The sequence below is a fragment of the Rissa tridactyla genome, chromosome 1, assembly GCF_028500815.1.
Source record: "Rissa tridactyla isolate bRisTri1 chromosome 1, bRisTri1.patW.cur.20221130, whole genome shotgun sequence".
In the NCBI taxonomy this organism is placed as follows: domain Eukaryota; kingdom Metazoa; phylum Chordata; class Aves; order Charadriiformes; family Laridae; genus Rissa; species Rissa tridactyla.
Window position 1 is genome coordinate 100,629,075 of NC_071466.1, and position 25,471 is coordinate 100,654,545.

General features: G+C 39.5%; 1 protein-coding gene across 2 annotated transcripts in view; it reads left to right on the forward strand.

Moving 5' to 3' along the window:
* The window catches only part of DSCAM (DS cell adhesion molecule), a 390,238-nt gene that overhangs the window by 289,466 nt on the left and 75,301 nt on the right, over window positions 1-25,471 (forward strand). For both annotated transcript variants that reach the window (XM_054212353.1, XM_054212345.1), the window contains exons 15-19: window positions 3,764-3,834; window positions 10,445-10,685; window positions 12,366-12,512; window positions 14,254-14,409; window positions 23,427-23,560. In XM_054212353.1, the coding sequence (XP_054068328.1) occupies window positions 3,764-3,834; window positions 10,445-10,685; window positions 12,366-12,512; window positions 14,254-14,409; window positions 23,427-23,560 (749 nt within the window). The remainder of the gene's footprint in view (window positions 1-3,763; window positions 3,835-10,444; window positions 10,686-12,365; window positions 12,513-14,253; window positions 14,410-23,426; window positions 23,561-25,471) is intronic.

Genomic DNA, 25,471 nt, shown 5'->3' on the forward strand with positions numbered 1-25,471 from the left:
TGTGCAAGCCTGCAATTAAAGCCGTTCAGTGGCATCTAGTGGTCAAAGAAGACATTGTGCTCCAAATTTTCAGCCTGGGGTACTGGAAATGCAATGCCTGTATCTACAGTTAGGCAACTCAATCAACAATGTGCTATTTTTAGTGGTGGTTCCTCCCCTATGGGTCTTGTGGCTTTCCTTAGATGATCAGGTATTAGTATAGGTAACTAATTTAAGCTACCTCCATTTGAGAACATTGATCTACATGAATCTTATCTTCCTTTGGTATTCCATCTGCTACCCCACCCACCATTTAGTTTTCTGATTACTGTACAAGTCCCTTGGCTGTCATTAGTTAGTGTAATCCCCCTGTTCTTTGTTTCCATGTATTCTACATCACTACAGGTTTCTGCTATGTGGGCATTTTCAGTTTGATGGCTGGAGCCACTCTTTTGTGCACTCAAATTGCTGCCTTCAAGTGCCATCTTATTTTTATTTCTCAGGGCTAGCAGAAGTGGCATATGAATAAGGACAGCACAACCTTGCGCATCCTACGATGTCCCAAGGCCTACTGTTAGAGGTGACAGTGAAAAAGACTTATGGGTGAAAAGTGGAGGGCTATGCCTCTCTATTTCAGCAATTAGGAATGAAAATGCTGAATGGCCATAAATACTTCTGCCAGGTATACATTGCAATTATATACAATGTACAAAGGTGTACAGTTGAGAGTAATCCAAGCAACTCCAACACCCTTAGTCCACTGAAACTGTGTGGAGTTACTCTGAAAAGTCTGTACCAGACAGGAGCTTGCTCATTTGTATTTGAAAACATATTTTTATCTTGCTAATTTTATTTTTCTGGCTATCTTGTGTTAAGTCAGTAATGCTTCACTCTTTGGGGATTTTGAGATGAAAACCATAATGCAAGTAACTGGGTGACAGTGTCCTGGTAGTGGAAACCCTACTTCTTTTTCAAGATTCATGTTGGTCTAGACTTTAAACACTCGGTGACCAATTTTCAGTTCAGCTTATGTGAATACAAGTGTGTAATTCCCACTCATTTTCTCAGTGGGTGAATTTACTACAGTGAAAATATACCCCTTGTTTTTGGTTCTGAATAAGAACAGGACACAAGCGTTCACAACACAAAGCAGAGTAAACAGGAGACATGAGCTAGATTTCTTTTTTTATCATGTATCTTTTTGATCCTAGTGGAAGGAAAGGAGTGAAGAGTATTCACATTTCTATTAGCCTTCAGTGAACATCTTTATCAATGGTGAATTGTTTGTTTGCAAAATATTTGTCATTTGACCAGGGGTTTTCTCTCCCTTTGTTCAATGAAAATGTGGAATGCCTAGAGAAAACAGTCTAGCCATTCTTCTGGTCAGCATCATCTGTGTCCCCAAAATGCCCAACCTTCATTGTGCATATACCTCACGGTAGACGGGTGATTCTTGGATCTACTCTCTCTTTCTCTTTTATCCACCCATGCTTGGAATATTTCTTACTTGCGGAGGTTTTCCTGGCTGATATTTAAGTTGTCAGGATCAGCAGGTAGCCTTGAAATATAAAACCCAGCTTTCCCATGACCAGGGTGGAACCTTAACATCACATTTTATTCAGCTCTTTGTAACCAAGTTTCAGAATAATTGATCCTTTTGTTGTTGTCTTTTAATGAGCCATCTATTTGGAGAAAAAGATCAGCAGTGTGGAATTGTATTCAGAAGTCACTGATCTACCTAGGGAAAAATTGGAAGAGAGGAGGTCAGGCTTAGGCAGAGTATGTGATGTTTGCCTCCTGGGGTTTGATTTCAGATGGTGTGCAATGTACAAGAGCGTCGTTTTTTGATCACTGTTTACTTCTGTTCTCTGCGTTTACAATAGGAAAGGGAGAACAGCATGGGTGCAGGAAATGAGAGAGAAGGTAATGAGAAGGGAGCAAAATAAAGGTTCAAGGAAGACAATATAAAAACTGAACACCTCAAACCATGCTATTGGCAAGGGGGCACAGATTGCGTATCACATATTACAGTGACCTGAGTTGGCCAGCACTAGCTACTAGAAAGAACACTGTAAATGGTCTCTGTGGCAAAAGGATAGTCAAGAATGGCATGATTTCAAAGCTTAGAGACCAATTCTTTCCCTCCATACAACCACAATTATCTCCTGTATTGGCAAACAGACTGCAAGTACACACTTGCACTAACACTTGTCAGAAAAAAAAAAAAAAGCATTATGGCTGCAGTTTAAAATCAATAGAGGAAGTTGGGATATCTGGGTTTTCTTTATGTCTTTGTCACAATCTCCATATGAGATAAAGTACATAAAATAAATTACTTCTTAATTAGCGTATCACCATGGTATGCTGGGAACAGTTAGCTACTTGATTCTGTAAAAAATGTTGAAGTCTTTCAAGGAAAAGTTAAGAATTTAAGGAGCACGTTTTGAAACCCATTTTTAGGATCAAATGCTTTGCTCAAATTCCATTACATTATAATGTACCTGGACAAATGGTATTCATGTTTGTTAACAGCGGGACAGAATCAAGGAAAGGCTTTAAAAAATTCATAGAGACTTCATTTTTGCCAGCGGACTTTTTCCTCTTCTCCTTCCTGTACATTAATGCAAAGGGAATGGAAATAAAGTTCTTTCAACCTTTGGAAATTTCCCATGTGAAGGACAGTCAAGAATGGCCCAGAATAGGGCATATTTAATAACTTAAACATATTCTAGGCTGTATTCTCATTCTCTCTGCTTTTATCAGTTAAAGCAAAATGTTCTGGTTCCTTTCACTGCAGCTGTCATTTACTGCTGCTCCACCTCTAACAGCCCCATCTCACCCTTTTTATTGCTTTACTTCCTTTGTCACGCAATTAAACTTAATTTAATACCTTTTACTGAGGCCATATTCTGTATCAAGGGAACCCTCTACAGCAGCTTGAGATTACTCCATTCCTTTCTTCAGATCTTTCTTTCACAATGATTTACCTTGCTGAGCAAGCAATTTACTTCACACCTCTTCCTTCAATCCCAGCCAATTCTTTATCTGCTTTGTATCTGCCCAGCTGACAAGTAGGATCCCCTAGGCTCAGGGCCTTCTTTTTTTGTTTGCCTTTAAAGCATCATGTGCGCCCTTGGCAGCCTATCAATAGTAAATGAAACTCCTCCTGACTCAGGCAGGAGCTGCAGCATGTATTTTCTATCCGGCAGTTATTTCTTGCCTGGTTTCCAGGCTGGGATACTTACACTGGGGAGGGGGAGAGGGTAAAGTGTACAGGTTTTTGTGTGTAAAATATTTGATATTTGACTGAATGTGCTCAGTCTCTAGTGATCAAAGGAGATCCCACTGGAAAGTCTGTGACATCATGAGGGCCAGCTGAGGAGCTCCTGCTCGCCTGCTTTCAAATGAGTTTTGCTGCCTTTCTATCACCTGCAGGGTTCTGACTGCTGAAAATATGTCTTGCCTATTTACAAACAGAAACAGCATTGTGAGTGTATCACTAAACAAGAAAAGTCACTATTATTCATTCTTATTTTATTTGCCAGGTTGCTGTGTTTTGACATGTGTTGTATTTCACTGTTGGCCAGGGCTGACATCCAAATAAGGAAGATCCTAGGCTCTGGTTTTGTTTGATGAAGTGGTATCTTCAGTTTTCCGTATGACATTGACTCTGTCCAAATCTTTGGGTTGCTGGTGTGTTAAATTGTTGACATGCCATGTGAAGCGCTGAATGCTGTGTGCTGTGAGGACCAGTTTTTGATCCATCTCTCTTCTCTCTTTGCAGCTCCCGATGGTCCACCTCAGGATGTCCAACTTGAGCCTATATCTTCACAAAGCATTCGGGTCACCTGGAAGGTAAATACACGCAGCCAAGAATATAGCCTCTAGAAGTATTTTGGTGCATTCAAATAGGTTCCATTGATGGGAATATTATAACAACGGTGGATCAGTTACTTTATTTGGGAAAGACCTTGCAGGTACCTTTGCCGACAAATTTTATATTGGCCATTAAGACTGATGCATTATGCAAAGAAAGAACCTTCCATTGGAAAGTAATAGCAGCAGCTGCTGCTTACCTGTACTGATGGCAATAACATTTCCTACTTTCTTCGTGAGCTGTTGTCAGAGATAAGACTATGTGCTTGGAAAATGAGCACTCACATAATTTCACTGTGGTTTGGGGGAAAATTTCCCCAAACCATTAGAGGCAGTGGGATTTTTTTCCCATTGAAATGGACTTTGGAACAAAGCCTTACTGAAGGCATGTCTGCACAGAGAGAGCAATATAATGTCTCAGTACAGCCTATGAGAATTGATGAATCAGAGCAATTGATTAAAAAATATCAGCAATGGATATTATTTAAAAATCTGGCATCTCTTGTGACTCAATTCATTTTTTCTAGATTTTTCCCAGTCTTTTGGCAACCACAGAATGTTTTAAATACTTTTGGTATGATATCAGAGGTACTTAAACCATGTTTTAAATGGTTTTGTGCTATATATTACTTGTACATTGTAGTGGACAGGATAAAGCTATATAATTGCAGTAGCGTAATCTCAATATGCATGGCAGTTTCCAAATTGTATTGATAATTCCATATACTTAAGATTCTGAAAAATGTAGTATTAAGTACTGGAGTAGGATAGTAGCATAATAGTCATTAATCTCTATAGTGATGTTAATTACTCCTGCAAATGTGTATAATGTGTGTTTTGCCCTATGATATGGAACATCCAGAAAGTCAGGATAATAAGTGAGATGCTGCTTGTTAACCATATAAATAACTGTAGACTGCTTATTCATTTTTTATTTATTTATAAAATAAATAGCTAGCACAATCCTGTGTTAGTTTTGAGTTGGTTCCTGAAAAGACAGGTTTCTACAGTGCACAGTCTCCATACAGTGCAGATGGACATATAACTACTGATATGTCCAACTAGTACAGAGAGACCTCAGCTGACAAGGTTTTTTGAGTATTTCAATGGTGTTTTAAAAATGGTGCATTAAAAATTCTGTTTCACTGAGACATTTCAGTATTAAGCTTCAAAATCAGTAGTCTTTATCAGAATTCTGATGCACAGGTCACAAATACAGTGCCAATTCTTGGATCTCGTACACATCTTAAACTTTCATCAGTGTTGGTTTTCATCAAATGGTTTCCAAAAACAAAAGGCATGTGGTCACTAGCCACAGGCTTACCTGGTGGTTGAAGTGAAACACAACAAGGTACTTGTCAAAGGCATACATGAAGCATGGATTTAAATGCAACATACAGTCAGTAGAGCAAGGAAAGCAGCTATCGAAGCAATGCAGAGTATACAGCGATTCTCAACAACTCAAATAAATGCTTAATGGGTTGTTTCATTTTAGAGCACTCAAGAAGTGTGACTGCCATCAGATCTAGTCAACTATAACCTCTAAGCTTCTACGCATGAACTTGTTTTTATGGATGTGTGGGTAGGCAGATTGAAAGGCTTTGCTTGCTTTTTTAAAGTTCACTTTGGGGGATATTTTCAAAAGCAACAAGAGAAGACAGGCAGCATTGGTTCACTGCTGGAGTTTATAGCTGCCATTTGTGATTCTGAAGATTTGCCATTAAATTTTATAGATGCAGATGTGTGCAGGCAGCTACAGGACAAACAAAATTCCCACACCTTCATTTCAATAACATTGACTAAAATATGGTTCAATTTATACTTCCAGAACACTTCAAGTGCAACTTAGTGTCCTGATCTCTAGGTGTTGCCTGGGGAGTAGAAGCGTATCAGATGAGCAGCTGGAGTTTTATTCTCCAGAACATGTCTGGAATTTGATTTGTAAATACTTATCGATTAATGATCAGTATCTAATGTAACAAAAAAATCACAGAAACTAGCTATGTATTGAGTATATACTCCATTGCCCTGGAAAGTCTCATGAGCTGAGTGTAGAGATTGGTTTTCACAATTGGAGCGAGCTTAAGTTGGGAGCTACCTGTGACCTTGGAAATGCCTGCCTGTACCCATGCAGCATATATCCAGATCAGGAAAGGTGGGTCCATGCTCCCAGAACTGTGCACCACCACGTGAACCTGGTGCCACGCGCTGTGCAGATGCTGGCTAGACATTTGGAGTTTGCTGTGGACTGCGCTGTCAGACTGCGCACCCAGTCTCCTGTGAACCTTCAAGATATTATTCCTGTAGGCCCAGTCTCTGTTAAATCTGTTAAATCTTTTAATTTATTGACCAACCAGCAGTATCTGATGTGGTCAAGCAGCATGAGAGGCACTATAGCAGTGTCCTCTAGCAAAGTGCTAGGAAGGTGCTGCTGGCTCCAGCCAGAGGTAGCCTATGGCCCCATCGTACCACAAGACCCCATGAGGTGCTGTTGTGCAGGCAGTAGAAACTCTGGAGGTCTGCCTATGAAAGGATGGACAGTAAAAGGCACCACTGGCACTTCACTGGAATTCTGTTCACTGTGATCTTTGTGCTGTCAAGCCCCTGTGTGCTGAGCTTGAAAACTCTTTGCCTTGATTTGCGGTCATTGCTTTATCTGCTGCTAGGTTAGCTCATCTGATGGGTGCTAAGTTTCTCTGTGGTGCTGGACGTAGCTGAAACCTAATTGTTTTCCTTGACCTCAAAGTGCCTTTGCAGACAAAGGTGAAGTCACTGAGCTGCCTTCCTGAAAGCTTAGTGCTTGCGTAGTCCTACTTTTACTAGAAGAATTACTTTCTGAATGACAATTTGTAACAGCTGATTAAGAAGTCCCCCTAATTAAGAAGTTCCAAACCAGGAGCGAGCCATTTACTTCCCTTGAATTATTGCAGTTGTCTCCAGGCCAGGGCAGTTTTAGTCCGTTACTCAAAAAGGTACTTTAAGATGGTCCCACGTACATATGATAGTTTAGTCCCGTGCTGCATCCTGACTTTTGGGTAGGTCCTTACAATGCACTGCTGTGCAGAAAGCACCCATTGCATCGTGCAATACAAAATGCTTCAGAATAAAGAAATACCCCATGAAATCAATCCTATATTGTTATGGAGGCAAAAAAAAAAAGGAAGAAAATAAACTCAGTAATAACCTGGTCCTTTTTATTTTGGAGGCATGTGGAGCTTTTGCCATGAAAATCTATGACAACATTATGAAAGGGATTGTGTTGAGAACCATAGTTATATTTAAAGTTGGCAGACCTCATTTAAATACAGACAGTGTCAATAACAGCAAAAGGAGCAGTGAATAACACATCAATTATCTTTCATCTTGTATTAAGTTCTATTTCTGCAGCTTGCTACAGTCATTAATCTTCCTTTAAAGTTTCTCTTAGTCCACTTTTAGAAAATCCTAGTTAAGCAAAGTTTTATAGGTCTGTGATCTATTTAATCCCCTTTCTGTGTGTCCACATAGAACACTGGGTTTTAGATTGAGTTTTTAAATAATACTCAGCATTTTTTCTTAGTTTAAAATGGCGCAGAGAGAATGGGAATGAAACAGAAATTCTCATTTAGAAGAGAGCATGAAAATATTAATTATTTTTTCTTGCAGTACTTTACAAGGTAAACGAACCCATTAAATTTAGGGATGGGAAATATTCCTTCTCCTCATTATGCATGTATACATGCACACTACTATAAAATGTTATACTTTACAAAAGTCATTGATACCCTATTTTACAAATATTGGTTTTTATGAGATAAGCAGTAAGATCATGGACTGAAACTCACTTTTTCTTAATGTTCTATGACTACTGACAAAGTTAATGATATTTTTCCCCATGAACACGTAGTCATGGACAAATGATGCTTCACTGAATTTTCTCCCAAAAAAATGTGTCTATACGCAAGAAAGCGTATATATCAAATATGATTTATTTGTGTAAAAGACAATCCAAAATGAAGCATTTAGATAGTACTAACAAGGAACGTTTGAATTTTTATGGAGGAGAACATTGCAATGTTTTGTTCTAAAGTCACTTTGAGCTTATTTTATATTGTATAATGTTTCAAAGTGGGAAAAAAAAAGTCAAATGTTGATATCTTATTTAAAGAAAAAATTCCCTTGACCTAAACCAATTATAAAGATGTTAATGAAAACTGCAAGATTTGCCATTTTATTCCAATTCAAAATGTGAAAATACATAATTGCAGAATTCCCAGTGAAGAGGCTATTCTGGCTATAGCCCTACTCTGAGAACCTTTCAATGCATAGTAAATGTATGATTCAGTTTTATCGTTATGTTCCATCTGTTTTACAGTATGACATATGTGTTCCAATATACGTGCTATACGCTTCTGTAATCTATTACGTCCAACGTGAATGCTCTCTTTTTCTTGGTATACAGTGCATGCCTTATGATACACAATGGATGTACGTACAGCATCGTAATGTGTGCTGTATGTGGCAGTAGGCAGTGTGTGCCATTCACAAAACAATAAATGCATTACATTATGTGGTGTATGTCTTCTATGCACGTTGCTTGTGATTTCAATGTGCAATGTGTGCTTGTCACAACAACTTCCACGCAAAAGCCACCTGTGGTAACTCATGGGAATGTTCCAGCCTTTAACTAGGAAGGAATTTGAAATCTATCGACTAGCGGAACAATACACCCTGAAATATTTAATTATTGAAATGTGATAAAGTTATTTTCTTCTCAGATGGAAAGAAAGAGCTTTATCTTGTGAAGATATCTGAACATAAAAAAAAAAAATAATTATCTGACCTCAGTTTCCACCCCACAGTCCAGCTTAAAAAAAAAAGTCTGTTGCAATCATTTAAAGATCATGAAGCCATGGAGTTCTTCAGAATAGGTAACGCACTTGCAAACAAACTGTTTTGATAATAAAAGACCTACATGTTTCTAAATAAGTTGGGGTTTTTTTGACAATGAAACACAGAAATATTCGAACAGGAAACAATTATGCTCTTAGATTCCGAAAACACAGTTCGAATCCTTGCAGTGTGTCTTACAAGATGCTCAAGACCCGAATCTCCTAATTTGGTCACCTACATCCCAACAGACAGCATCATGCTTGCAGAGAGCTTGTTAGTAGCAGAGGAGCTGAAGTAGTACAGTGGAAATTATATCCTTGCTTCAAGTTTTGTTTCCATTTCTGAAGGCAGGAGGGAGAAAAAAGAAAGCACCTGAAGAGATAATTCAGTCAGTCAGATCCATCCAGTGATACATCTTAAATATGGGTGCTGGCTTTTGCCAAAGAAAGAATTTGCTGATAGTGGATGAAAGGCAAGTCCCACACTGGTTTTGTTAGCTCCAGTGAGACTTTAGTCCAGTGGACTATAAACTCGATGAAACAGACAGGTCCTGTGGCAGAAAAGAGTATTCTTCTTGAGAATGTGTTCCTCGGTAGATTTAATGGGATATAGTAAGAACAGAAATTGCTGCCTCTGCCGGTTTAACTCATTGCTGATAAACTGCGTCACAAAGACCTTTTTCATGGGTCAGTGGAACAGATGAGCTCATGGGCACCTGGTGGGAATTTGAAAGAGGTTTGGAGGATTTGAAAGAGCGTTTTGTCATGGATTATAAACTGTGTCTTAAAGTGTTTATACTAATTATACCTCATACACGCAGAAAATCAGACAGGAACGTTATCACATTGAAATTAGTCCGATACTATTGAAATGGAATTTTAATAGGTATTTCTGTCAATAACAGGATTTTTCCCTGTGTTGCCAATCCTTGTTTTACTCTAGACTACATTTTATATTGCAGAGTAAAGAAATGATTTCTACTGGTCAGGTACAGGGAATCTTGCACCGTGACTGAGAAATATGGTACATAATTATGGCCAACAATTTTGTACTGTCCATATTCTTGAATGCCAGATATTGTACACCTTGTTTTAGTAGCTATTCAGTATGCATATCCCTGCTTTCCAATTCATTATTGCCTTCAGCATTCATTATCTAATCATCTTTCCACACTACACACTGAATGAACAGAAGCATATTTCAAAGCACAGCGTAAAATTTTCCTAATGCATCTAGCTGAACAAACTTATGTGACTGCCTTCAACAGATCAATAAATGCCCTACTAAAGATTTAGTGAGTGAACGGTAGGGGCTTCTGGCAAAAAACACAATTAGTAGTGAATGGTAGCCCTGTAATGCAAATATACCCTTATCAACTCAGCTTTGATTGATTCACTTGATAAGAGAACAAAACATTATAAGTTCAATTTATTACTCAAGAATATCTCCTTATCAGCTTTTTCTGTGTATGAACCATTTAAAGGTCTTTCTTTTAGCAAAGGAATGCACAAATTAGAACAAACTGCACCTGAAATTTCTATATCATGGTAAAAAGTCACTATTTCCTGTGCAGGGAGTATTCTTGATTTGTTTCCTAGAAATAGATTTGCATTTGATAGGCGAAAAATTTTGTCTTTGTATATATTTCAAAAATTTTAAGGGCAAACTTGACTTAGGAGACATGAACTTAATGTGTAATCTTTCATTTTCTGTTTAGGCTCCAAAGAAGCACCTACAAAATGGAATTATTCGTGGATACCAGATAGGTTATCGGGAGTACAGTGCAGGGGGCAATTTCCAGTTTAACATCATCAGTATTGATACCACTGGGGACAGTGAAGTTTATACGCTGAATAACCTGAAAAAATTCACGCAGTATGGCATGGTAGTCCAGGCTTGTAACCGGGCTGGAATAGGACCTTCTTCTCAGGAAATCATCACCACTACTCTTGAGGATGGTAAGTCCCAGGCAAACAGCTATCTTGGGACATCCTTTTTCTGTATTTCTTTTGACCTTGTGACATTCATTGCTTAATTAGTGATTATTATAGTGGGGCTAATAGAATATCAGACTTTACAGGTGTTAGATACATTAGACAGCTGGATGGGAAGAGACCGGCCAATGAGTATGTACAATTTTCATTGCAAGAGATGCAGAATCATCCAGGTAAATAAATATAACCCTACTAATGTGATATATCCTGCTGTGAATGATATTGACTAAGACCATAGCTTTCATTAAGAAGCCTATTGCTCTGGTGTTTACATATTTGCAAATTTTGTGATGTCATCATAGCTTCATCGTGATCCCATCATAGTTTTGAGATGCTAAGAAGTAAAACTCTAACAGGTGGAGTGATACTGCTAATTTTATTGGCTTTCTTTTGTTTTCAAATGAATCTGCTGTGAAACCTAGAACTCTTGTACTGCCACAATGCCTTATCTTGCCAGCATAAAGAGATGTGGGTTTTTTTCTAACAATATCCAAACTAATGAGAGAAAAATCATTGTTATTTCAGACAGAATTCAACACATCTAATCCAAGGAACAATTTAGATTTTTTTTTTTCTAACTGTATAAAAAGTACTTCTCAAACAATGAGAGGGAGTCCTCTAGTGGAAAAAGAGAATGATTCTGTATCCAAAAAGAGGCCAAATATTTTAGAGTATAAAAGCAAAGAATAATCCTAAAGGATAGTGTAGGTCAGATTTTCAGCTACTATAAATTGGCAACAGTGTAGTGAAGTCAGTGCCAGCTAGGAATCTGACTTTTTACATGGGGGAAAGGGAGTAGCACATATCTAAAATTCTCAAGAGCTACAGATTTGGAGGCATGCGCTTCATGGAAGGCTGGTGTTTTTCATTTACTCTAAATGTTTCTATCATTGCAAGACCTCAGAAGGCAGTATACTCACACGTGCATATATTTTGTATTATAATAAATCAGGTGGTTTTTTTCTTCAGAATACAGCACACTTACTTTTCCTGGCAATGTTTTTATCTGATTGTTACTCAATTTTGGGTCCCTTTCAGAATTAAAGATATCATGAGCTTTAAAAGCAGTACCAAATACTAATACTGCTGTATTGCTTTGATACTAAATGGCCCACATAACATGCCTTAGATTTGGCTCATTCTTTCCAATTTTTCTAAATGCCAGTGAAAATATTTCATGAACGTTTTTTCCAATATTTTTTAAAGAAGTGCCTGCTTTCTCCCACCACCAATTTTCAAAGGACATTAGAATTTTCCAGAAAGACTGCACTTTAGGTGCAAACTTTAAAAAATATATTTAAATTGCTTACAGTATATTCTGCATATTTCAGTACTGGGGCACATTTCTCTTTCAAAAGAAGCGACAAAAGCTATTAAAAGACTAGTCAGCAAGCGGGAAAGCAGTACATCAAAAGTAATTCCAGGGAAATCAGCTGCATTTGCAGAAACATGTGGATTGTAGCAAGAATAAAGGTTTTGCATTGTTAACAGTGTGTAACTGCTAATTAAATAATGGGTGGTGGGTTAGCAATGAAAGGATAGCAATGAAATTAGATAGAAAGAAATGAAAGCCGTGAAAGGGTAGCCGAAGGGTAAACACTAAGTTGTATTCATCAAGTTAAAATTGTGAATATCTTATTTCAGTGCCCAGTTGCCCTCCAGGGAATGTGCAAGCCACTGCCACATCACCAGAAACCATCTCTATTTCTTGGTCAACATTGGCGAAAGAAACCCTGAATGGGATTCTGCAAGGATTCAGGGTTATCTACTGGGCCAATCTCTTGGATGGAGGTGAGAGAAATGAAGCTGTTACCAAGTAACAAGCCTTATGTGGCCTTTATATCATTTACGCTCTGCTGCAAAGCCATGGTACTTCCTTTTCTCTTTGGCTTAAAGAAAGCTTCATCTACTTGTGAAGGAAGCCATTTTCCGTAGAGCATTAACTGAGTAGCAGGCATGGCAAAGCTAACTGGAGGGGCCCTCAGGGAAGGGTTCCACCATGGGTTTGTAACACTCCATAGATCTGCCAAAGTACCTAAAATGATCCGAGCGAATTTCATCCCAGTTATGAAGTCCAGCAGGTTTCTTTTATAAAGAATGAAAATATGTACCTAGAACATACCTGCCCAAAACTGGTATTTTATTTTAGTTCGGTTGGTTATCTGTTTGCTCAGCTAGTTGCCTAATTGAGAGGTTATTGCTTATTTTTTGGCAGGATGCATTTCATCTCCATAGCTGAGGGCAAAAGAAGGAAACATTTTTGAAAAATTCTTGTTATTTTCATGCCAGCCTCTTCTGTTGTGCTTACGTTTTGTACTCTTAGCATAATTCCTAGGGAAATAGATTCCTGAGCAAAGAATGACTGAAATGATCAAAGGAGAAATGAGATAGCTTACTAATCTGCAATTTATCACATGATGATAATTCTCTGTACAGTCCTTTCTTGTAAATTAAATACTAGTAGGTTTGAGATGCACTTGCCCTTATTCCTATCTGCCCTGCTGAATTTTCACAGCTCTAGGGCAATGAGCAGTCTCCTTCCTTTTGCATTCATCCATCGGGATCATGGGTCACTCTAATATGCGATTGTCTTGCAAATCCTGGCCTCTGTTAGTGTGGAGTAGAAATGTAACCCAGAGGCCCATTGTTACTGCTGATACTGTTAGAGTCAAAAATATTTGGAAATAAGCCACCAATCCCTTTGTACATTTAAAAATAAAGATGACAAATTTATGAGAAGCATACATAAAAATGTAGACATGACTGACACAAAATTAAATGTTTTCAGTGATCCTTGTAGTCTTTGGATCAGATCCTGTGTGAATATTATCAGTGCACATCTAAAGCTCCTATGTGATGTCCTACAACATGATGAAGAAAGATGATGTTCGTGCAGTGCTTAAAACTGGATTTTCTTCATTTGTTCAGCTTTATTTTCTGCCCTAAATATGTTTAAAGCTTTTTTGACGTATGGCTTGTACTTCTTAGCTTGCTGCAAAAAAGATGCATCATCTTTCTGCAAGTAAATCTGGTTTTACTGTGTTTAAATCTATTGTTAGCCGGTATTACTGCCATCAAGTGCTTTGCAGCAGGACTTGCTACATATTTTAAAATAAAGGGGCCTTTTTTTGTTTTTCCTTGTGAGAAATGGTCTTTCTCAAAACCAGAAAATCTTTATGAAGATAACCGAATTTCTCATTTTTGCTTTAGGGAATGTTTTGCAATAATCTCTTCATGTTATCTATTCTTTATGAAAAATCTTATTACTTGTAGAAATTTTCAAATCCCTTCCCTGTATTTAAAAAAATTGCACAAAAAAAAGTTTGAAAATTAAAACTGGGTCTGCTTTGAATGGTAAGAAGTCAGGACACAAAGGAATTTATTTTGATTTATTGTAGCTCATTGCTATTTTATAATAATGAAGCATTACTTCTCTGGTAGACTCTTTAATCCCCAAGATTTCCATGGTCGGTATCAATAGCTGGGAGAAGACTGAACTTGGCAATAATTCAGTTTCTTCTTTATTCTACAGAGCTAGGAGAAATAAAGAATGTCACTACTACACAGCCATCCCTAGAGCTTGATGGCCTGGAAAAATACACCAACTACAGCATTCAGGTGTTGGCTTTTACACGAGCTGGAGATGGAGTGAGAAGTGAACAAATTTTCACCCGTACTAAAGAAGATGGTAAGGATTAAAATATTTTCGATTCCCACTTCAACAAGATGTTTGTATGTCTCAAGCTTTCTAAACAGTGCAAACATTATACACAAACATGCAGAGTGAGATTTGTGTCTGGAGGTCTTGAGTTAGGAGCACACGGAGAGGAGTGTGTGCCCACAGCTTTGAAAGCAATCTGAGTGTTTCCAAGACTCTATTTCAGGTGAGCCAGAAGTCTGTAGATAACAGTAATGATCTGAGCAAGTTTGTCTTTAGTTTTGTTTTCAAATACCTCAGGATTTTGCTTGAGAATTTTGAGAGTTGTTGAGTTAATTATTTCAAAGTGATTGAAAATGGGGAGAGGAGGAGAGACTATTCTGGGATGTTCTTATATAACTTATATGCTTCTAAGAAGATTTTTTTCTAGTATAAAACCAAATTTCCTCCAAACACCTCTTCCCTCAAAAGCATAATAAAGAACAAAATCTCTTGCCTTTGTTCATAGACCAAAGCATGGAAAGTTTAAGTCCTAATGCTGAAAGTTTAAGAAACTTTTAATCACACACACACACACAAGATTTCATAATCGCTTTCCTGTAACTTTAACTATAGAAATCATTTCAGGTTGCCTCAGTAGGATGCCACGTACTGATCTATTTTTCAAGGACTAGAATTTCGAATTCAGAGGGAGTTTTGTCCCGAACCTGTTTAATGCCTTGAAAAAACCATGAGATGCTCAAATACATCTTTTGATCCCTAAACACTTCTGAAATTCTGGATCAAGAATTTTTTGGCAGAAATAAAAATTCACACAATCCTAGCAATGAAGTTATTTGAATAATGTTTGATTGGTAAATTCTCCTGTGAGTTATGCAATTTCAAGGAAATTAGTCAATGGATTTTTATTTATTACTCATCCAGTTTACTGGTCATTCATGAATATATGAATATACTTGTAATTTTTTTTAATTTGTAATGAGATTTACAAAATTGCCAAGAGATTAGATTCAGTAGATTAACTGACTTGATGAATGTTTGGCATTTTTTTGCCAATCAAAAAATGATTTGATAAATTTTATTAATTTTTCCAATAAAATATTAAGGGACTCATTCTAAAATTTACATACATTGTGTGGTCACCTGGCCCCAACTGTGGTTGTATCGAGGGGATGCAGTACAAATGAAAATTGTACTTCAAAAATTTTCTCTTATATATTATCAAATGAGTTATTTGTTCCTTGTTCTATTTTCGTGTGCTTTCCATCACTTTGATCAAAGTATACTATCAGCAAAAAAGTGAATGTCTAATAGCTGAGAAATGCGAGGAAACTGAGGCATACAGCAATGTTGGTTAATGTACGTGTACTTCCTGGACTTGCTAGATGTATGTATCGCTGAAGTCCTGCATCAGCTTGCAATAATGGCTCTCTATAAAACTGTCTCAAGATACTGCACCAAGTCTGAAACTGTCAAGGACAATTTGCTCAGCTACAGATTTGCATGTCTTAAACACTGAATGTTAGGTCATTCTGGTCCCACCCTAAAGTCCTTTAACAACTATTTTGGAGCACCAAAGTCCTGCGTCACATGCTCTTGAGACACCCAGTGCTTGGAGGTAGATGGTTATATTTCAAAGAAAAATCTAAAAATAATCATAGAATCATAGAATACCAGGTTGGAAGGGACCTCAACAATCACCTGGTCCAACCTTTCTTGGCAAAAAACACAGCCTAGACAAAATGGCCCAGCACCCTCCCTAGCTGAATCTTAAAAGTGTCCAACAATGGGGAATCCACCACTTCTCTGGTGAGATTATTCCAATGGCTGATTGTTCTCATTGTGAAAAATTTTTCTCTTGCGTCCAATCAGAATCTCCCCAGGAGTAAGTTGTACCCATTGCTCCTCGTCTTTTCCATGAGACTCCTTGTAAAAAAGGAGTCTCCGTCTTCTTTGTAGCCACCCTTGATATACTGGATCATGGTGATAAGGTCTCCCACAAGCCTTCTTTTCTCAAGGCTGAACAAACCCAATGCTCCCAGCCTTTCCTCATATGGCAGGCTTCCCAGTCCTTTGATCATCTTTGTGGCCCTTCTCTGGACCCTCTTCAGCCTGCCCACATCTTTTTTATGTAGCAGGGACCAAAACTGAACACAGTATTGCAGGTGCAGCCTGACAAGTGCTGAGTAGAGTGGGATAATGGCTTCTTTATCTCTGCTGGTGATGCCCTTGTTGATGCAACCCAGCATCCTGTAGGCTTGCTTTGCCACAGCAGCACACTGTTCACTCATACTGAGCTTGTTGTCCACCAGGATACCCAGGCCACTTTCCGCAGAGCTGCTCCCCAGCCAGGTAGATCCCAGCCTGCGCTGCACTCATGAATTATATTTTCCCAGGTGCAAGACCTTATCCTTGTCATTGTTGAACTTCATAAGTTTCTTGTTAACCCACTCTTCCAGCCTATACAGGTCTTCCTGTAGGGTGGCTCTCCCTTCTGAAGCGTCCGCTTCCCCACTCAGTTTTGTGCTATCAGCAAACTTTGTCTGGGTACACTCAATCCCACCATCCAGATCACTTATGAAGAAGTTAAATAGTGTTGGATGATCTGGCTGGGTTGGTGTCCCCTTCCTCCCTCACTGCTCCATGTGCCTCTCTCCTGAAGCTGCATGCTAAGTCGAAGAGGATGATTCATGGGTTGAGGCTATATGATAGCTGCACTCCTTTGCTAGAACCTCCAAATATGCTCAAAAAATAAGAGAACTGTAAGATCACCTGCTGCATTTTCAAGTACTTTTTGTCAAGTAGGTCCCAGCATGGCAGCTTTTCCCTGAATGCTCTCTGAACACAAAAGCTCTCAGCCCAGAGCCTTGGGACTGGGACATAAGCCACCAGCAGACGAGGGAATTGTCCCACACTGCTCCAGGAGACCAGGGACAAGCTGGTCTCAGGGAGATATAGTTAATGTCAGAGCACCGCTGAGGAGAGCAAGAATGTGCTTGCTGGTCTACGCCTTTGAGCAACATTGAAGCCTGATGCCTTATGTGTCAAATTAGCCAGCCAGTCCAATATAGGGGGACAATAAGGAACATCTATCCTGTACCAGTTAAGGTTCCACCATAATGCAATCTGTTTTGCTGCAAAGTGGGCTGAGTACTTCCCTCTGCCCTGCTGGCCAGGGAGAGTGATGGATAACTTGTTGATTGATAACAGTATTTCCTACCTGAAGGGTTACCGTGCCCATTGTTCCCTCCCCCTAACACATACTCTCATCTATCTCCTGTGATCTGTCTCCAGTTTGCAACAGTTCTGAAACGTCGGAAGCCCCAAATATTATTTTTTTTCCTTTAACCCATGTCTTCCTAGTCTGCTTCTCTAATTCTTGGTGGCTCTTTTGCTCGCTCTCTTTCTGAGATCAGATAAGCCCCTGAGATCTGCAAAGCACGTAGGATCTGACCATGTTTGGCTGCTGTGCACAAGCTCATCTCTCATCTTTAATCCTCCTGGCAGTTCAACAATAATTCACCCCAAGGCAGTGTGACTAACCTTTTCAGATGTTTTCTGATGCCTCTCAGTGGTTCCACTCATTAAATCTTTTGTCCAGAAAACTAAACTGAAACCCATTTCCAGAAAATACAATGATTTCATGTTCTGCTTCAGCTTCACAACTTTTTATTAAAGGCAATAAAGGTTTTACAGTGGAATACATAAAGGTCTGCAGTTAAACATAAGCCAAAACAAAAGTCCCAGGTCTAAACATCCTTAAGGCTATGGATACTAGATGGGAAAAGAACATTCACATTGCCAAACCATATGCATCGAACAGGTGCCTCATTCCTCAGAAAGAACAGGCATCTCTTCTGTAATTTTCTAATGAATTATTGTAAGGATTATTCAGCAGGCCTAATTCCAGTGCACCTAAAAGAACCTGTCGTAAAGTTAGTTTGAACACTCCCTCAGCATGCGAAGTACTCACAGTCTTAACAGAGTTTAGGTCTGGAAACCTTCTATCTCTGCTTCCAGACCTTCTCTGGCTAAAATTACAACACAAGGTATTCCACCCTCCTCTAATAAAATCTGTAAATCTAAGATATTTTTAGGTGGCTGCCAAGCCCTCCGCATCGTTATATCAGCCATTAATTTCTTTTCCTTTTTTCATTTCTTTTACATTAGGTGAAACTTTTCATTATAAAATCAGTGGCGCAGCATGTTCCCTTGCTGCCGTTGAAAGGCAGGTGATAGCCTCCTGTGACTTCTTAGTTGGTGTTCAGCTTAAAGACATCAGCCCAAAATTTCTTTAGCAGGCCTGAAATCTCCAATGTGGCAAAATAAGAGTAACTCAGGGAGCAGAGCAGTCAGCCTGGATGAAATGAGTTGAAGCTTTGATTTCTTGTAGTGTTTGATACTGATTTTAGACACCAGAGGTCAGACACTGCTGCTGATCAGCTTAGGAAATGGGAACAGCTCTAGCAAATAACAGAAAATGAGCTTTCCTTTCAATGTGATCATATTTATGGGTTTTGTCTAGCTTTTTTTCCCCCATTAGCCTTTAGAAAAAGAAACCGCTCTTCATGGAGTTTCTCCTGGCAGAAAAATAAGCCAAGCAGAAATGCCTGAATTTTAAGAATTCATTGTGATTTTGTCCCCTACACTTTCCACTTTACAGTTTCTAATAAGCCGATTGTCCTCTTCGCTTGAGGATTTAATTTACTGAATCATTAAAATTAAAGTAGTTCTTCAAATTCTCTTCCTTGCTGTGTTCAAAGTACAGTTTCAAAAGCTACTCCGCTTTGTAGCAACGGGGGCTTGACAAATTCCCTCTCTGTTTCTGCACTGCAAATGCAATATGAGAAAACTGTAGTCGAGACACTGAATTTACTCCCCGTATGAGCACAACACACGAGGCAGCGCCTTGGCCGGCAGCAGCATCTCTGACCTTGGGCAAAAGTGGCCAGCAGAGGACATGGACCTCCGAGCCCCCTCCCAGAGAAACCTTCCTGCAATTGGCAATTACAGTTGTCTGTCAGAGGTTGCTTCTGGGGTTTCTGTGATGCAGGAGGATGCATGTTTCTCTCTCGTATCGGTTTCTTTTGAGAAAATGCATTCGTATGCACAGAAAGCTGCTTGTGTATCACAGAAGGCTCTGCTCGGTGCAGCAGTGCTGTCCTTCCAGCTCTCCTCTGCCAGAGAGGTTGGCGTTTAGAGCAAGGGGAAAGCTGCAGCAAGGGAGCAGCAGGGGCTGCTGCAGAGAGGAAGGAAGAATAACATTAAACCCCTCTGCCAGCCTCATTGTAAGGCTCTGCCTGCATCCAGAGAGATTTTCCTCCTCTCCTTTCTCTCTCTGGGCACCAAGCTTCCTGGCGACTAGCACGAGAAAGATGGATGTACAGATACCATCTGATGAAGCTTTATATTTATTCTGAAATGAATAAGCATAAATCAAATCAATTGTACATTCAGTATTCATTGGAGCAGAGCTCTGCTTGGGCTTGTTCAGCTGGTGAGGATGGCTGTGCAGTTCATCACCTAGACGCTATGATAGAAAATTGTCCTTGGTGACCCCTTAATACTTTTTTTTTCTATTGTCAGAGACCTCCAATTTTATCTTTTTGACTAACAAGATAAGGTACAGAATAATAAATGTTCCTCTTGTGAAACTGTCGGGATTTCACAGAAATGGAGTGATTAATATAAGGCCAGTTGAGAGTGAATGAGGGGCGGACAGTAGATGTGAATGTATTTTGGCTAGCGTAACTCCAAATTATAGGTGGGATATCTACGTGAACAAAGGCACTACTGGTAGCAGTCAGGAGTTTATTTTGCTTTGGTTTTCATAAATGTAACAGTCAATAGGATAGTCTTGTGTGGTGCAGAATTAAAAGCCTGTTACAGAGCAGGGTTCAGTTTTCTGATATATTGGTGATACTGCTCTTAAATGCTTAAAAGCGCTCAGTGTGTTTGCCTCCCTGCTGCTCAGTACTGTGAAGAAAAATGTTGATAATCTCTCTGCTTATGAAAAGGGGAATGAGAAAGTTCCTGGAGCTCCTCCCCATTATCCAGCACATCTAAATGCTGTTTTCCAGACTAGTCGTATAACTGCCTTCTCTGTGTTAGCATTTCACTTGCGCTGTCAAGAATACAAAGTGCTCTCCTCCACATGAAAGCAGCATGCTATTTACATATCTTTCAAAGGCTTGCTAGCTGGAGAATGGGGCCATCTTTTATCTTAAATTTACCAAATCTGCTCCCTGGAAGGTTGCAAAGTTGGCTAGAAGCAGTCCTCAGCTCTCTGTGCTCAGCCCTGGTCGTCCTCCAGCTTCTTACCGTTGTTTTACCCCTGGTGACTATGGAAAAAAGAAGCTATGGTATTGTGCACATTCAGCTTGTCTTGCCTGGGATCTGTGGGAACCAGTGTGCTAAAAAATGATCCATGAAGAATTCAATAAGACAGCCCAGGTCTCCTGAAACTGCTGTCTCATAAAGACTGAAGCTAGTTAGGCTACAGGATGCAGCAGCAATGAGAGAAAATACCTTAAGTTAGCATAGCAAGACTGGGGTCTTTCCTCTCCAAGACAAGGCAGGCACCGCATTCCTCTACCACAACTTCAGATACTCAAGGAACCCATGTTTAGTAACAAATGTTTCGGTTAATGCTGACCTAACTCATAATAATCTTGTTTAGGTCCAGGAGATGAGTTTGAACAATGACTTTGCCATCTGGACAGAGGACAGTGGTGGTCTGTAAGGCATCAGATGACAGTCTGCAGAATTCTTGCTAAGGAAATGTGAACACTTCCCCACACACAGTCATTTCCACATGCACAACCCAGCAAACAAAGACAAAGTAACAAAAAGAGAAGTAATAAAAAAACATTCAGAACCATTTTGGCACCACTGCAAAAACTGTTGCCTGATTCCAACCCCTCCGCAATGAGGCAGAGGAATGCTTGGGTTAGAAAAGCTTCAGAAATTTGACTATATGGCTTCCTGACTTTTTAGCCCCTCTTTCTGCTGGTCTGTGTACCAGACAGTAATACAGCAGTCCACTGACAAGCAGTGTTTTCCACATATGTCAAGTGACTGGAAAATGCTACATGAATTCTGAGTTAATCCCTCAACAGTTGACAGCCATGACCAATTACCATCAGAACCTGTCCCTATAGATCACACCCTAATTTAACAATAAATTACTTTAACCTCATAACGTCTATTTGCAGTGATTTCCAGAAAACATTACTAACTGTAAAGGAATCCTCCCGTGGGTTAAGTAATTACCCTGGAGAGCTAGCTTTCACTCTTCAGCAGCGGGAGCAAATAGCATTTCTAATGAGCTGGGTATAAATAACATGTTGAATGCTGTCAAGCATCAATATTTACTCTGCATTGGATAGAACTGCTAACTGAATTAGCCCCTTTACAGCAAGGGGATGGCTTTGCATGCAATTATAATCATGACATTCTCACTTGATGCCTTATTAGCTTTCTTAGCACACTATAAATAGAAAGTGCATATTCAGAAATGTTGCACTGAGTGGTGCCTGTCAGTTTTTTTAGATCTTACAGCAGTACCTATAGAGATAAAAAACTGAAGTTCTCCTTATCTGCTTTTTACAACCTGAAGTAGCTAGCCACAAAGCTAAGCAAATTTCGACCCCAGGCTGTCTGACTTCTCTTTATAGGCAAAGTTTTGTACTATCATACACCTACTTACTTAAATGAGGTAGAACAAAGATTAACGATCCATCTATGAAGATCGGCTTGCTGGACAAGTGGTTTTGCATCTGTATTGTACAATAACATTTCTGTGAAAGTAAAGAAAGCAGATCAAGCATTGCAATGGTAATTTTACTGGAAATTCTAACATTTTGGTTGTTTTGCTTGAAATTAGACAAAAATATTAGATTCCTTAAGAACCAAAAGTTCTGTAGAGAACAGAGTCCATCGGAATGTTTCATTTTGTCTTTAGTACCATAGGTAGTAATTTCCAATACAGCATATCTAATTTAATAATTTAACATGAATATTGACCACATGCAGTATTAAAGTGTATTTCAAATTATTTAGTTTGATTTTTTTTTTTCAGGAAACTTTAAAGCAATTTATTTTGATGTTAAATGTAGCCCTTGCTATTTTGTTTAAGTACGAGCTTATGTGTAATATAGTATCCTAGCATGCGGGAATTTTTTCACGTTGGTAGAAGAGAAAATTGGAGAACATTGTAGAGTGTAATGTGTGTTTGAAAAATAACACACGCTCATGAAATTAAACCCTTCCTCAAAATGCAAGATTATGTACCAAGATTGTAGCATTTCCTGGCTGAAGTTTTTTCCATGTAGTTTTAGAGAAGGGTTTTTTTTTTCTCGTCCTCTGTGTTAGTTTTTGATGGCTTATATAGAAAGCTACTGTAATTAGAGAAATAGGTTTGTGTTCCAATACTGCAGTGCCAGATAGAGGTCTGAGCTGCTGAGGGCAAGGCAGGGGCGAAGGAGACTGTGTGGCCATATGTCTGCTCACATGTCATGCCACCAGCTGGACCTGAGTCACGTCAAGCAGGGCTAACTGCATGGGCCTACAGCTCATTTGCTCTCCATTAAATTCACAGGTCTACTGTGTATATCCATTAAACTGTTCACATGCGTGTTATTTATACAGCGAGTAATAATTTGGCATGAGTTATGTCTTCAACATGGACAATTTATAATAATATATTGTTTGGCAATTTCACTGGCCGCAGCTAACATATTTTCATGCGTGCAGGCTGGGAGTGATACTTACTTCACAAAAGTTTAACCATCAGAGGCAGCTTCTGCTTCGGGGTCTTCTGAAGCAGAGCCTTTACCTTCTTAGGAATAAGGACACAGCCCTCCAAACCCCGTCTCCTGGCTTGGGCAGCATGGAGGCTGCTTCCTAACACAGGGTGTCCGCCTGGGTCCACAGGGGCACAGTTACCAACCAAAGCAGCACACTCTGCTTCTCCTTTTTGCGCCTCCGTTACACTAGGATGACCGAGTTTCTGCCTTGGACCACTCTAACACTTCTTGTTTTTCCAGTTCCAGGTCCTCCGGCTGGTGTTAAAGCAGCTGCGGCTTCGGCCTCCACCGTCTTCGTGTCCTGGCTCCCTCCCCTCAAGCTGAACGGCATCATTCGGAAATACACTGTCTTCTGCTCACACCCCTACCCCACAGTAAGTCCCACAGGGCAGCGCTGAGTGGTGGGGCTGAAACTGCATGTCTGCACATGCTCAGTGCTCGACGCTTTCCTTGCCACTTCACCTCCTGCCATTTGTTCTTTCCCCTAAGCAAGGGTGAAGGGAGATCCTGGGGCTACGGGGTGACTGAAAGTTGGTTTTGTTTTTTCAAAGCTGTCAAACTTTTGCAGTACTTAAAACTTATTGCAGGGTGCTGACTTGCAAATCATGCCAAAACTCACAATGGAAGTTGAGTATCTTTTAAGCCATGGGTTTTTTTTAGAATTTATTCAGTGACCTTTTAGTGGACCAGCTGCAAGCGATGTAGCACCCTGTTGTAGCTGGAGGCATGTATTTGTATACTCAATTGCTGTATCTGACTTGTGTTTTCATCTAAGTTCCTGCTTTTTTGGCTTGGGTATTCATGTGTGAAGGAGCATAATGACTTATGAATGAACATATTTGCTTGTGAATAAGCTTATTTGTGCCTCAAGTATTTGCCCAGTCTATGTGTACATGCTATTACTTACTGAGAAAGTGACAAAAGAAAAATAGAATTGAATATTAAGTATCTTTCCCTCTTTGAGCCACAATGGAACCCAGATATCTTTAAGCACAAGGGCCAATTGCTCTTTGTAAATACCCATGCATATTTATTTTAATATGCATTGAAAAAGCACTTATGCAGATTTTATCCAAGGTTTTGATTTAGTTTTTAAACAGGACTTCCCATCAAAGGAAGCATTGCAAGTTGCAAAATGCAATCTTCGTTTAATAGACAAGGAAAATATTGTTCCAGAAGTAGGAGGAGTTTGACAGGGGAAATTTCCAAAAGTGCCTCAGGCTTGTTTTCAAAGCTGGCTGAGAGAGAGGAAGGCCAGAGGGTACGTCTGCACAGGACCCTGCGGGCAGACACAGCCTCACCCAGCCCACTCTTCCCACAAGTGAACTAATTCTGCAGATATTCAAGGGGAGACAGGGAAAACACATGACCAGTGATGGCTATGCTGAAACTGATACATCATACTATAAGCAGGGTTTATTAGTCACATCCAAAGCTAAGGGTTGGAGATCTTGGCTTCGTTTATATTTTGGGTCTACTGATTACTAATTTAATTTAATTTAATAACTGTAGCCATGCAAACCAAACTATCTTGAGCATACCATTTAAATGTAAACAAGCCAGAGATTTTTCCATCATGGTTCACACATTTCAACGGCACACAGTGAGGTAAAGAGGTCGAAGTTTACAGAACTGGACTGTGCTGTTATGGCTCTGGTCCAAGCAGGGACCAAGCGCATCTCTGGGGGGCTGGAGAGAACACCAGGTGGTGCTGCTGGCTCTTGCTAGTTACTTGCCATGCACAAAGCTGCAGTGTTTCTTCCTGAGGCTTTGCTAGCAACCATTTTTTGTCTGTTTACATCACCAGGAAAACAAACATCCTCGTCTACAAATTTTTTTCTCTAATATGCAGTTCTGTCATATACAAAATTATTTTTTTAAGCCTGCTTATTGTATGGTTACCTTTTGGAGTACCTCAGTGACGGACAATGACAAGAAGAGTTACTCTTTTCGCTAGTCTTGGTCTATACTGAATTTTACTGCCATATTTTTGTGGTGTTCATTGTGGCATGAGGTGGGGGTATCACTGCATACCTTAGCCCAAGGCAGAGGCACTTGGAAGTTTTTGTGTTTTCTATTACGTGTTAATGTGTACATGTGTAGTTATCCTGTTGTTACCTGTGTGCATGGAGGGGTGTGCGTGTGTGTGTACATATAAATATATATATGTGTATATACACATATGTGTGTAAATATATGTACAATATGTATCTACGAGGACAGACCCTGTACCACTTCTGATTAGTGCGTTGCAGATCAGCATGAGCTGTGGCTTACAGAGCAGG